The sequence below is a fragment of the Ictidomys tridecemlineatus genome, chromosome 1, assembly GCF_052094955.1.
Source record: "Ictidomys tridecemlineatus isolate mIctTri1 chromosome 1, mIctTri1.hap1, whole genome shotgun sequence".
NCBI lineage: Eukaryota > Metazoa > Chordata > Mammalia > Rodentia > Sciuridae > Ictidomys > Ictidomys tridecemlineatus.
Window position 1 is genome coordinate 36,154,307 of NC_135477.1, and position 14,468 is coordinate 36,168,774.

General features: G+C 41.2%; 1 protein-coding gene across 1 annotated transcript; it reads right to left on the bottom strand.

Annotated features, from left to right (window-relative positions):
- Positions 1-1,809: 1,809 nt before the first annotated feature.
- LOC101970383 (antiviral innate immune response effector IFIT1) lies at positions 1,810-10,015 on the bottom strand. The gene is made up of 2 exons (XM_013362143.4): positions 9,413-10,015; positions 1,810-4,180 (listed from the first exon to the last, which is right to left on the bottom strand). Exons 1-2 carry the CDS (start codon positions 9,415-9,417, stop codon positions 2,788-2,790), a joined length of 1,398 nt encoding a protein of 465 aa, XP_013217597.2. The 5' UTR covers positions 9,418-10,015; the 3' UTR covers positions 1,810-2,787.
- Between the last annotated feature and the right edge of the window lie 4,453 nt (positions 10,016-14,468).

Below are 14,468 nucleotides of genomic sequence, written 5' to 3' on the forward strand. Positions count from 1 at the left end.
ATAATAGGGATTCCCAAAGTAGTCCTTCAGAATAAACACTGACTGTCAATAACTTCCAAGAAGTAGATGAAGTCAGACTTTCTCAAACTTGGCACTAGTAACATTTGGGCTGGATAATTCTTTGTTGTGGGAAGCTGTCCAGTACATTCTAGGCTCTCTAAGCAGCATTCTTGTGTTCGTCCACTAGATGGCAGAAGTACCCCACAATTGTGATTCCTGGCCCTCCCCCCCCCCCCCCCAAGCAACAACAACAAAACCCTTCTGACCTTGTCAAAGCCCTCTGGGAAGCAAAATCCTCACCTCTCACTACCCCCACCCCACCAGGGTTGAGAATCCCTGCTGTAAATAATACCATCATTTATATTTCTAATTAAAAATAATTATACCTCCTGCAAGTGATCTGAGGCAGACTTCAGGTCAGAGAGGAAAAATGAATACAGATCAAGAGATGTTGGGCATATATTGATATTTAGGAGGAAGGGGCCTGAGTAAAAGTGGAGGTTTCAAGGAGTATGTCCTTTAGCATGGAACTTCAGGGTGGAAGTGGTTGCCATCACATTTGGTCTTGTTGGAGCAAGGCACATAGCTGTGGCCACAGGCTGATGATGGTGGTTATGGTTTGAATATGGTTTGTGAGTATGTCCCCAGTGTGGTGATGTTAACAGGTGGTGGAAGCTTCAAGAGGTAGTGCCTAGTGAGAGGTTGTAAAAATGACCCCTCTTCCCTCTCTGACTTCCTGTCTGGCTGTGTGATTGCTTCCTTATCTGTGCACTCCATCATATCATACACCATGACATGGTACTGTTTTTTTGGGGAGAGGACCTTGTTAGAGCCTATGCTATACTATTTGAATTTTCAGCCTCCAAAACTGTGAGCTAAGTAGATCTATTTTCTTTATAACTTACCTAGCCTCAAATATTTTGTCATAGTAACAGAAAATGGATGAATAGAGTAGGTAATACTAGTTGGAGGAGGCTATAGGGTAGACTGATTCCCGAAGCAATTCATGAGAATGAAATACACTGGTGGCTAGAGTGGTCCACAATGGACTGGATCCTACAGTAAAAGCAATTAGCAAAGGCCTAGGCTTGGGCACCTCAGGAGTCAATCTAAATAAGAGTACCAACTGAGGATCTGTCAGTCATTTATTTGGAAGTAATAAGTTCCTAAAATTCAGTTGCCAACTTATTCAGAATTCTTGGTAATGCCTAGAGGTGCTCATGTATAAGTTTGTCAGTAGTATTTTCAATACAAAAGAGCACCTATGTTTCAGGATTTGCTATGTGTTGTTTTTCCTCTGGAAAACATCCGGACTGTATCACACTGTAGTATTATTCAGCACCGAGAAGTGCAAATACCTCTTCCAGAATTGAGAAGAATGAGAAAGAGAGGTGCTGTTGAGTTAACAAAAAGACATTATCTAAGTGTGCTACTTGGAAATGGTCAAACCTACCTTGAACAACATATTATGCAATCCAGAGATTTGTTTTGCATCAGTGAGCTCTGCTTTCAAATTGTTTTACATCCTTTTCATATTTCTTGATTTAGATCAATAGATTATTAGTAAGTAACTTAAATAGTGCTTCAAATAAAATGGCATAGAACAAGAGAAACTCCCTGGGACAATTTGATAGTAAATTAAATCTGAAATATGGATAAAGTCCACTTTTAATTATGTACCTGTTTCTTTGACTAGATCATAAGCTGCATGAGGTTCAGGAAAAGCATTTGCTTGTTCACCTTAGTATTTTTGGTATTGTAAGGGTCCGGCGGAGCGTCGGAGAAAGAGACCACACACAAGAGACTGACTTCATGCAATTGCAAGGGGAAGTTTTATTGAACCAGCATGCTGGGGCTCAAGGCTCACTCAGGAAGGGAGAGCAGCCCAGAGCCCAGAGCAGAGGTCAAGAGGAGCTTAAGTACACTTTTTGGAGAGGGTGGGGGGCTTTGCATACATCAGAACAAATCATCATGAGGCGTGGGAAAATTGAACAACATCTCTGAGTCAGGATTAGTACATACATTGGCAGAAACAACCTGGGCAGGGGTGATTGGTCATTTCTAAGCGGGGTACAAATTTAAACTGATTGGTTTTGGAGCCTAGAGGCTTACGTGCCATGTTACCTGGAGCCCTTAGCTATTAAACAACCAGGGAATCAATGGAGATATTTACTGGGCAGTTCCAGCATTGTCCTAACAGCTACAGAGACTACAGGTTCCGAGGGTAGCAGAAGAATTTTAACAATACCTAGTCTTTACTTTTTAGCCCAGGCCTTGCCATTTAGAGACCTTACAATGCCCGGTCTTTTACACTTTAACTCAGACTTTTGCAGCTTAGAAATTTTACCTTTACAGTATATATTACTATAAACTACTTGTTGATAAAACGAATTAATTAAACATGTTGTGTATGCAAGTTCAGTGTCTTTACTTGCTACCAATCTGCTCGGTAAACTTTTATTTTACTAAATAGCATTCACACAAATGTTGTCTCCCTCCCCCCTCACACACATACACACACCACACACACACACACACACACACCACACACACACACACACACCACACACTCACACACACACACACACACAAATATTCTGTTTCACCATTTTCTAAATACAATTTAAGTCTGTTTAAGGTTATATTAGGTTTTGAGTAATTGTTTAAAAATTACATCATTACAATGAATTACACAGAATGTTTCTGAAAGCAGCAAACAGAATAGATGATTATAGTACCTATTAACCTAAAAGAGAATAAAATGTGAAAGTGGCTGATATTCAGTGCCTAAGGACCATGTCCCACAGTTTTCTCAGAACCAGCAGCCAGGCTCAGGGCCCGCTCATAGTAATCCAGGGCTTCATTTATTTTTCCTTTCAATTTGTAGACAAAACTAACAAGGCTCAGGCCTTCCAGGTCAAATGCATTTCTCTGAAGTTTCTTTAAGGCCAATTTCTCCAAAGACTTCATACTTTGATTCCTTGAATGTGATTCTTTTTCTGTTTTTATTGCTTTTAAGTAATGCCTAATTGCATCAACTTCAGACTTCTTTTGAAATTCCTGAAATTGGCCATAGTAGAAATGTGCATCTACCAGTACTTGATCCTCATCTGTTTCCATCACTAACAATTTTTGATAGCTGTCTTCAGCTTTTCTGTAATCCTTTGCTTCAACATACATACGTGCCAAGTGCAGAAGAGCAAGAGCAAATGTGGGCTTTTGTTGCAGAGCAAATTCAAAATGAAATATGACTAATCTTACTATTCTGTCCACATGTTCTCTATCCTGCATGTTTTTAGCTTGCTTTATTTGGAACAGTTTTGCTCTGTAGCAAAGCCCCATCTGGTGATGCAGGAAGGCAGAGTTGGGTGTTGCCCGCAAGGCCTTTGCCAAGAACTGAATAGCTTTATCCACACAGCCTTTTCTTCGGTAAAACTTGCTCGCATATCGAAAGACATAGGTCTGGGAGGAGGTATTGTTCAGAGCTTCCTCAATGTAGTGTTCTCCCTCAGTTTCCTGTCCTATATCCTGGAGCTTCAGGGCAAGGAGAACCTTAACATATGTATTATCTGGATTTAGCTGGACAGCCTTTCTCAGGGGGCCAAGAGAAATTACATTATTGTAATTCAGGCGGTAGACAGTGATGGCAAACCCCGCATAGAATTCAGGGTTTTCAGGCTCCACTCTCAGAGCCCTTTCAAAGCAGGCCTTGGCCCGCTCATAATTTTTTTCCCCACACTTCAGCAAGGCCCATCCTTCCTCACATTCTATCTCAGGAGACTCCAGTCTGTAGTGGGAGGGACTTGCGAACTTCTTGCAAGTGTCCTCCACCTTGTCCAGGTAAGTCTGGGCTTCTGCCAATCTGCCCATGTGGTGATACACCCAGGCACAGTTGCCCCAGGTCACCAGGCTCCTCAGGTCTGCCTGGTCTGCGTGCTCCCTCTGGACCAAGTCTTCAGCTTCTCTCAAGCTCTGCAGGGCTTTCTCATCCTGGCCTTTCACATGCTTCACATAGGCCAGGAGGTTGTGAATCCCCACATTGTTTTTCATGTCTAGGAACTCAATCTGTTCCAAGATCCTGCTTTCTAAATTCGGTATTTCACTGTCTTCAAATTGCAGATCCCACGTGAAGTGACATCTCAACTGCCACAGCCTGTCCTGGATCTCATCGGTGTTCTCACTGTGAAACCAAAGCAGATTTTACTTTTTGAGTAAGGAACAGTCATAAGAAAAAGCCCAATAAAACATCCTGTTCAATTTTAGTTCTTATTCTGAAAGTGTCACATTTTAGAGTTCCCTGGATTTTAAAAAATACAGGAACAATGAATGTAATTTGTGTGGCTTTCTAAGGTGTTTACAGCCCTCTCTAGGCAAGTAACCCCTGTGTTCTTCAAGGTCACATTTGCAAACCTGTGATAACATTAACACTTGTCATGCTAGGCTCCAAGAGGATTCATAAGTCTACATATGGAAATTATTAAAGTTTATTTTATGCTATATAAAACTTCTTATTTAACTGAAAACAACAGAGACCAGTTAGAAAGGCAGAACTCCAGTAAACATTATTGACTTCAGGACTGCACTGTGCATGGTATTCAACCAATGAAGATGACTGAAATGAGAAAATATTTGACAGTTTTTTTCCCTTCACTTTTTACTTGGAAATAATGATAGGTTCACAAAAGTTGTGAACTTAGTACAGAGATACAATGTATCTTTCACCCAGTTTCTCTCAATGATAAGTTACACAGCTATAGTACAAAATCAACACTACAAAATTGACATGGCACAACAATGAGTTTAGGTAACTTGGCTATTTTTTCATGAGTAAACCTCTAGAACCGCCACCTTGATCAAGGTACAGAATCACCTCATCACCACAACATCACCTCATGATACCCCTCTACAGTCACACCTGCGGCCTTCCATTATATTGTTGAGTTGACATAATTACAGACATGAAGAAATTGTTCTTCATGTCTGTAATTAATTATGTCAACTCAACAATATAATGGAAGCTTGGTTCAGTGCTGCACAGCTGTAATTCCAGCTACCTAGGAGACTGAGTCAGAAAGATAACAAGTTCAAGTCCGTCCCGGGCAACGTAGTGAGATCCTGTCTCCATATAACTTAAAAAGGGCAGAGGGTGCAGCTTAATGATCAAATGCTTGCCTAACATGCATCAGGCCCTGGATTTAATCCCCAGCATTTCCCAAATGTCATTTAAATGGATAATGTCATAGAAAGGGGTGGTTCAACACATGAAAATCGTTAATGTAATATACTGTTTTAATCAACTGTTGTGTCACTGTGACTAAAAGACCTGACAAAAACAATATAGAGAAGAAAAAGTTTATTTGGAGCTGCAGGAAGGCAGAGTTGGGTATTGTGGAAGGACATAAAATCAATATGTAAAATTCAGTTGTGTTTCTATATATAATAAAAATCCAAAAACAAATGAAAAAAAATTGCACTTGCGATAACATAGAAAAGAATAAAATACCTTGAAAAAAATTACCTAAGGTGATAAAAGACTTGTACACTGAAAACTACAAAATGGGCCAGATGTGGTGGCTCACACCTGTAAACCCAGCTACTTGGGAATCTAAGGCAGGTAGGTGGATCACAGGTTCAAGGCCACTTTGGGCAACTTAGTGAGACCTTGTCTCAACATATAAAATAAATAGGGCTGGGGATATAGTTTTGATTTTAAAACTTACTACAAATCTACAGAAATCAAAACATTCTGGTATGGGCATCAAGACCATATGAAAGACCATAGAGATATATAGACCACTGGAAGAGAATGGAAAGTAGAGCAATGTAAGAGAATAGAGATCCCCAAAATAAATCCTTGAATATATGGTTGTATTAGTCAGCTCAAGCTGTCATAACAAAATATCATCATCAACTAGGTAGTGTAAACAACAGAAATTCATTTTCTCACAGTTCTGGAAGCTAGAATTCCCACATCAAGGTGCATGCCTTTATGGATCAAAAACCTAAAAGTGAGACTAAAACTATAAGCTTTGTAAAGAGAACATGAGGGAATAGTTTCATGACATTGCATTTGATAATGCTTTCTTGGCTTTGATCCCAAAATCACAGGAAATGAGAGAGTGAGGGGGGGGGTGGGAGGCAGAGGCAGGCTGGACTTTATTAAAATTAAGAACTTTTGTTTATCAAAGTACACCATTGACAGAGATAACACAACTCCCAGAATGATAGAAAATATTTGCAATCACTATATGAAATGAGATGCATATTCAGCATGTGTAACAACCTCCCATAACTCACCAACAAAACCACAAGAGACCCATTTCACAAATGGGCAAAGACCCTGAAGAGACATTATCCAAGGAAGAGTTACAAAGGGCCAGAAATTACAAGAAAATATGCTCAGCATCCTTAGTCGCTTGAAGAACACAAATCAAAGCCACAAAGAGATCCAACCTCTTACCTGTAACTGAGCAATAAAAAAGGGGGGGGGGAAGGAATATAGCCAGTGAATTGTGAGGATGTAGAGAAATTGGATCCCTCATACATTGCTGGGTGAGAATGTAAAATGGTAGAGTTGTTATGGAAAAGGGTTTGGCAGTCCCTCAGTAAGTTAAATTTACAATTGCCATATGATTCACTACAGAATATAAATTTTTTAATTGAATTACACATCAGAATATATGCTCAAAATAATTGAAAACATCACTTGTATATGTATATTCATTCTCAGCACCATTTACGATAGCCAAAAGGTTAAAACTATGCAAATGTTCATTAATTGATGAATGGATAAATAAAAAGTTATATACCCACAAAATTGAAAAAATTGTAGCCATGAAAAGCAATGAACTGTTCACACCTGATATAACACAGGTGAACATGAAAAACATTGGGGTAAATGAAGGAAGCCAACCGTGAGTACCCTGTTTTGTTTTTTATTTTTGTAGGTGGGAGGGCAGTGGTTTGAGAGGGCTCTCATGATAGTGTCTACAAACTCTAGTCCTGCTCTGAGGAGACTTCAGGCATTTGTTCATGGATGTTTGCAGTGTGTCTTACAGGGGTACATCTATATTTGGGTGGACAGTCCAATGCCTGACTATCTGATCCATGACCAGGTGCCCCCTTATAGCAAATCTGTAGACACTGGCAAAATCCATAGTGGCTGTTTTTCTGGCTTTGTCCTCTTCATTCACACCTGAGTATATACTCTCTGAGGCAGCTCTGACCTGGAAAGAAGTGAACTGCAGGTTTGTTACCCAGGTGAAACACAAGAGGGCAACTCAAACAACATATGAAATAACAGAAGAAGTCCACCACTTATAAATCCCAGAGAAAAGAGGGCAAGATGCCTTTCAGGGACAATAGGAAGTAGGGAGCTTCAGGGACATTGATGCTCAACCAGTGGGTGGGGACCAAGAGAGAAAGAATATCACCAGGCTCTTCTCATACGGGCCCAATCCTTTATTAGGGTCCAAGACATCACTCAGGTGGCAATCCTGCAGAGAGTTCTAATTGGTGGGCTTAGAGCAAGCTGGTTCCAGTTCTATGGGATCATGGTGTCAGTGAGAGCTGGACACTGTGGCATATCTGCCCAGTCTGGGAAGGGCTTAGGGGTCAGTAGGATGAATCTCCTAAGGAATTAATTATTGACCGGTCCCAAAGGGAGGTCCCACAAAACTGGTTACCAGGAGAAATTTGCAGAAGGCAGATGTCTGGATCAGTCACCCTGAGGAGCTGGGAGGTAGTAAAGAACTGGGAGCTGTGTCAAGAGGAACTTCACTCAGCTTCCACATGAGAAAGGTCAACTCGTCTTCAAAGTGGAGGCTGAAGGCAACATAAAATTGAAAGAATCCATTCCAGCCACATATTATATGTGTCCATTCATATGACAGAGCCAAACAGGCAAATGCAGAGACACAGAAAGCAGACGAAAGTTTGCTGGGGCCTGAGCGAGGCCGAGTAGGAAGTAACAATGTGTACGAGGTGTCTTCTCATAGTTATTAGATGTCCTTGAACTACGTGGTGGTGATGATGCTCACACAACATGGTGAAGGTGCTAAATACCAGTGAATTTTAGAGTTTGAAAAGTTAAAAATGACAAATTTTATCTTACATGTTATATTATCCTAATAAAAAAAACTCATGCTGCTAACCTAAATAGAAATTTTACAAATTATATAACTTAAATATTATATATGACATATATAATTTTTTCCTAGCATAGGTTAAAATTAACGTTGAATCATCAAAATGTAGCAACATATTAGGATGCCACCTGAAGTGATGTCATGCAAACCCACTGTAATTCTATGGGAAACTTCAGTTTAATAGTTTAATAAACAGACTTATTCATATCCAAACTCTACTTCTTATTGTCTGTGTAATCACTACATTTCAAGATCTAAGATTCCATATTGCAAAGTCATAATATAGGTACCTGCCTCATTGTTTTTTTATGATTAAATATAATAATTTATATTATACTGTTGGAAGCCAGACTAGCACTTAATAAGCATTCAGGGAGTGATAACTATTTTTGCAATGTTTATGCTTAATTGGTTATTTTAGGTAGTGACTAATCTGTTTTTGCAGGAGGGTTGATCATAGACCTGTGGTTGTGTGATTTCTGGAAATTTTTCCCCTCCCAACTTTTTCCCAGTGGAACTCTGAGGGGACATTTGCAAGTTAATGTTAACTGATGATTTTTTATCTGCTGATCACAGGAGTTACTTGATTCAGGACTCAGTTGGGACCATAGAGAAATTCCCATTGGGCCCTTCTGGTAAGGAAGATGTGAATGTTCTTAAGCACGGCAGGGACTGGAGGTCACAGGAAACGTGATGTGCTCACCTTCAGTCTAGTCAGAGCTTCATCAGAGCTGGCCCCTCAGAAGGTGAGTTGAGGAGTCTCCAGAGGAAGGCCATGAGCCTCTCACCCCATCCCCACAGGGTCTCCCCAGGCATCTGGGAGGCTCCATTGAACCTCACACTACTGTGTGGGTCCTTTCCCACCAAAATGAGGAGTGAGGAGAAAGAGAGGTCTCTAACCTGACAAGCTGATCTCTTTTCCCTAGATGGGCAATAGTGGGAGGAAAAAGAATTTCTGATTCTGGGATCATTTTCTCTCTTCTTGTGAAACTCTTATCCTCTGTTCTACCCTTCTTCAGGGAATTGCATGAATGTAGCTACATAAGTTCAACAGAAATGAAAATGCTTACACTAATACAACAGCTTAGCTGTGGCTATGAATGTCCTTGCATGTGTATACACACACACACACACACACACACACACACACACATTATGAGTGGATAATCAAATAGAAAAATTAGAAAGCTTGATCTCAGAGAACTAACCTGCTGAGATAGTATTAACACTTAGATATAATGGCCAAAAAGCAAAGAAATCCTTACCTCATGGTTGCTGTGAAGGAGCCTGCAGTTCTGCAGTGTTTTCAGTTTGGTGGGCTTCTCAGAGATCTGGAGGTCTGTCTGTAGATATGCTCATAAATTGGAACCCCAGGACAGGGATTTATAAGGAACAGATGATGTAATCTGCAGATGTGTCCTTGCAATTGAAGATTAGAAACTGAAAGTGGAAAGTGAAACTAAGCCTGGCAAATTCCTGCTCATAGAAACTGAAACCTCAGCCGAGGTGGAGATTCCTTCTTTGTTTCCTCCTGAGAACTGGTTGAGAGAAGGCTGGTGACAAAGATTGTCCTGAGGTGTGAATTCCTGTCTCCCAGCCTGGGGGACACTCTGGGTGTAAGGACGTGGGAGTTACTTTAGAGTCCCCTGAGTCAGGAGGACCTGTGAAGATGGCTGTGTGAACTTGGAGAAGTCATGCCTCCCCCTCAGCTTCCTGTTTGCCCATCTGGAAACAGGGATTGTTCAGATATGGCATAGCATTATGTAATTCTCTGAATAGGAATTTTATTCCAAGAGTACTGCCTTTCTCTGAGAGATGTGTGTGTCACTAAGTGTTCTATCCATTGCTTACCTTCTGGAGAGTGCTCACTGTCATTAAGCATCTATGTAACCTCTTGCTTATTCATAGGAAGAGAGAAGCCCTATGTGCCAGCAGCCTCCTGAGCCTTCAAACAGAGCATATTAGGACTGAATGACGACGTGTTTCCCAATGCTGATGCTCTCTAGTCTAGCCACCTGAGGCAGTGGGATTCCCCAGAAATGGTTCTCACAGCCATGCATACGAGAACATTCTTCAGAGCTGTGTGAAGTCCTCTTGGTGTCATGAAAACTGTCCTTGCTCTGCTTTTACCTACCTGTGCAATCTTCTTAGTTTGTGAGCAGACCTCAGGAAGAATACCCCTGTGCTGAGTGTGAGATTGTGGGTACAATTTTGGTTCTTAATATTGATGTTCTACTAAGCTTTGCTTTTCCTAACTTTCTCTGGAAATTTCTCCCTTTTCCTGGCAGGTGTGGTGATGTCATGGCTCTCCAGTGGCTTACAGAAAGCAAACTCACCCCAGCCTCAGTTTATTAATCATGGCAAAGCCCCTTATTGGGAGGAGATGTCAGACTTGCTTCCCTGGAAAACTGAACCTGAATGTGCTGGGCTTGTCATGTATAATTTGGATACTACATAATTTTCCTTGTGGCTATGTGATGGTTTGGAACCACCATGAGCACAGAAGACAAAAAACCTGAGGCCTTAGCCTTGACCTGTCATTCATTAGAAGAAGAATTTTATTCAGAAAGGCTGCAGAACCCCAGAGGCCTTAATTCCCCAACCTGTCATTCCTTTGATAGGGAGGCATTTTTTTTTCTTTTTCCTTCTTTCCAAAGTTTCAACTATCTTATCTCAATGACTGGGAGGGCCGTAAGAGCTGGTGCACCTCAAGATTCAGAACATTGATATCATAAGGTCTCTAAGAAGAAACTAATTATCAACTGATCCATATCTCTCATAAGGAAGAAATTTCTTTAAAAATGTTGACACTCGTTTCAGATAAGAAATACCAGGCCCAAGGCACCTCCTCAGCAACTTGGTCAAAAGCTGCCCTTTCCTTTGAGGAGTGGCTTCGTTCCCCTTGTCAATCAGTGCTGTCTCCCTTCCACTGAAGGCTCAATCCAAGCTTTCCCTCTGTAGGCTCCTAATACCGGGGCTCAGTCTCATATCTATCATTTCCCAGCCCAAAGTTCCCACCTCTGGTTAATGGTCTGAAAAAGAATAAAAACAGAGGACTCTTGTTTATAAACAGAAGTGAATATCAAGCAGTCAGGCAGAGGCAGAGAGAATTGGAGATAAGAGATGGAAATTTCTGAAGGTTCCTTTTGCCCATGGCTTTATGCTTAAGAGTCAAGGGATAAGAACCAAGTTCTGTGTTTTTTTGTTTGTTTATTTGTTTTTTGTTTGTTTTTTTTTTTTTTTGAGATTTTCAGGTGCGTGCTGAGTAACTGAAAGCATATTACCAGTAACTGTGCACCTGGACCATAGATATTTCTAGCTACAGAAATCCAGTCATTGGCTAGCATTTGCGCCCACATCTGCCTCTTTGCCTAACAGGGAATATCAACCTGAGATAAGGATATGAGAATACAGAAAAAAGAAAGATATAATGAATCTCAAAAGCACTGAGTCTCAATGACCCCTTGGAAACAGGAAATGCCCAGGAATCTTTGAAATATACAATGAGAAACTCCTGAGCAACCCGGTCCACGTCCATGCCTCTCTACTTTGGCCCAGGTGCTAGCCTACCAAAAGTAACAGGAAATAAGAAAGCACAGGGAAAACTGGTATGAAATTGTGTAACTCCACCCTGACTCCTCTAGGTCAGCCTCTTGTTACTCCCCCTCTATACACATTAACATCCCAGAACAAGGGGCTGCTCTTTATTCCTCTGCAGATTGTTCGTGTTCTCCCTTGAACGTGTGTTCCTTGCTTTACCCCCAAAGCCTCTCACCCTTGAGATAGGCCACCTTCTCTCTTGAATGTGCATCTGCTTTCCTAAATAAATCTCTTTGTGTCTCTGACTGGCATGTGCTGAAATTCTTGTCCATCACCTATGCCAAAGACCCCACTTGTCCTGAGTTGAGGTCCTTCCTCAGGGAACTCTTCTGGTAGCCAGCTCATTGTGGCCTCTCATGGAGGCCCAGTGTCTGGAATCTGGATGACTGCACAGAAAAGGGAGAATTTCAGGAGGCAGCTCTGCTTTTGTGTGCAATTCTTGGGCAGAGACACAGGGCATGGGGGCAATATTTATTAGTTCCAGCACTGGCCCAGGGGATTTGTATCCAAAGGCTGAGCCTGGGGTACAATTGGGGCATTGCCTTATATACCCTTTACTAGTTTCTTTTACATGTCAGCCCCTTTGTCTCACAAATATGGTAATATACAGTTTGGTTAGGTATCCTAGGCCACAGAGAGTTGCAACAAACTTGCAACAGACACCTACACATAGAGAAACTGACTATGCCTAGTCGCCTTGTCTTTTCTCTCAGGAGGGCTCTTACCACACTCTCACTTGGCCTTCTGCCTGCTGAAGGCACATATAACACATAAAGGTGTCCTCTTAATGAAGTAAAAAGCATTCTAGTTGTTACATTTGGTGTCAGTTTGACAGAAATAAACAATCAACCTTGTTTAGAAATGAGGTGTTAGAGCTGGGCATGGTGATTCACTCCTGTAATCCCAGAGGCATGGGAAGCTAAGGAAGGAGGATTGCAAGTTCAAATTCAAAGTCAGTCTCAGCAATTTAGGGAGGTCAGAAGCAACTTAGCAAGACCATGTCTGTATTAAAAAAAAAACCAAAAAAAAAAAAAAAAAAAACGGGGGCTGGGGATGTAGCTCAGTAGTTAAGTGCCCCTGGGTATAATCCTTGTACAAAAAAAAGAAAGAGGAGGAGGAGGGGGGGAGGAGGAGGAGGGGGAGAAGGAGGAGGAGGAGGAGGAGGAGGAGGAGGAGGAATTGACAAACCAAAGATTAGCCTGCTGTCATGCTGAGAAGCTCAGATGGGACCTCAGAATCAAACTATATCATACCTTGTCTTGTTTCTATCTCCAAAACAGAGATGGAGCTTCTCTGCAATTCCCTACTCTGGATTAAGACCAGAACCAAAAATTGACCAGAGTTGCCTTGGATCCCACCCTGAAATCTCACTTTCTGCAGGAGTGTATTCACACTCAGAAGGACTTTCTTCCAAGGTTATGTCTGTTCCTGAGGCTCATTCAAATTCCAGATAGAATCATTGACAAGTCACTTCCTGTCCTCAGGTCTGTCCAGTCTCTTTAATAATTGCTTAATGTGCCTCTAAAGTTGCCTACCACCCGCTCTCCTATCTCATTCTCTTTTCCTCCTGAGGAGAATATTTAAGCTTCAACTATCTCCTCTACCACTGAGATTAATTCTTTTGTCATGGGCCCATTTTTATCACATTTATAACTATGTGCCTTATTTTTTCCTGTTAATCTCTGTATTTGCACATTGTTTCATAGACTAAAGTTATTGAAACATCAAAGAGAAAATAAAGTTTAAAATTTCCCTATAAAGGAAAGAAGTCAAATCTCAAAAAGTGCTTCCTAACCCTGGATCCTATGGTTGGAACAGAAAACTTTCTATTGCTCCAGCATGGACCTCCTCTAAGTTTTTTTTTTTTTTTTTTGGGGGGGGGGAAGGGGTACTGGTGATTGAATTCAGGTGCACTTAACCACTGAGCTACATCTTCAGCCCTGATTTTTAATTTTTTTTTTTTAAATTTTGAGACAGGGTCTCACTAAGTTACAGGGGACCTTGCTAAATTGCTGAGCTGGCCTCAAAATTTTTATCCTCCTGCCTCAGCCTCCCAAGTTACCGGCATGCACCACTGCACCCAGTTGGACCCCTTTGTTCCGATACCAATTCCCATTCAATCTCAACTATAGTTTGTGAAATTTGAGTTCAAACATTTAGACACTACTGGGCACATGAAAATTATCAGGTGAAGGGTTTCTCAGTTCTTGTCTTCTTGAAAGAAAGATTTTAAACAAGAATCATAGAAAATAAAAAAATATTTATTTGGCGATGTGGAAGTTTGTTTGGAGGTGGAAGACTCGTGTGAAGCAAGCCACCTTCAAGAGAGGAAAGGGCCAGCTGGGGGAGTCACCCACATGGAAATTTTTTATTTTTTTATTTTTTATTTTATTTTTTTAATATTTATTTCTTAGTTCTCTGCAGACACAACATCTTTGTTGGTATGTGGTGCTGAGGATCGAACCCGGGCTGCACGCATGCCAGGCGAGCGCGCTACCGCTTGAGCCACATCCCCAGCCCAATGGAAATTTTTTATATTTGGCTTGGGGACCTCTCTCCTCGTGTATTATGTATTTGGGGCAGTTACTGAGGCTTTCCACCACAGCTTAGTGTGCTTGTGCCAGTTTTGTCACATTGGAAATTTTTTTTCAGCATAGACCACATCCATTCTCTCCAGACTGACAGGGAGCTGACTAATCCTATAAATGCAGCACCTGGTTA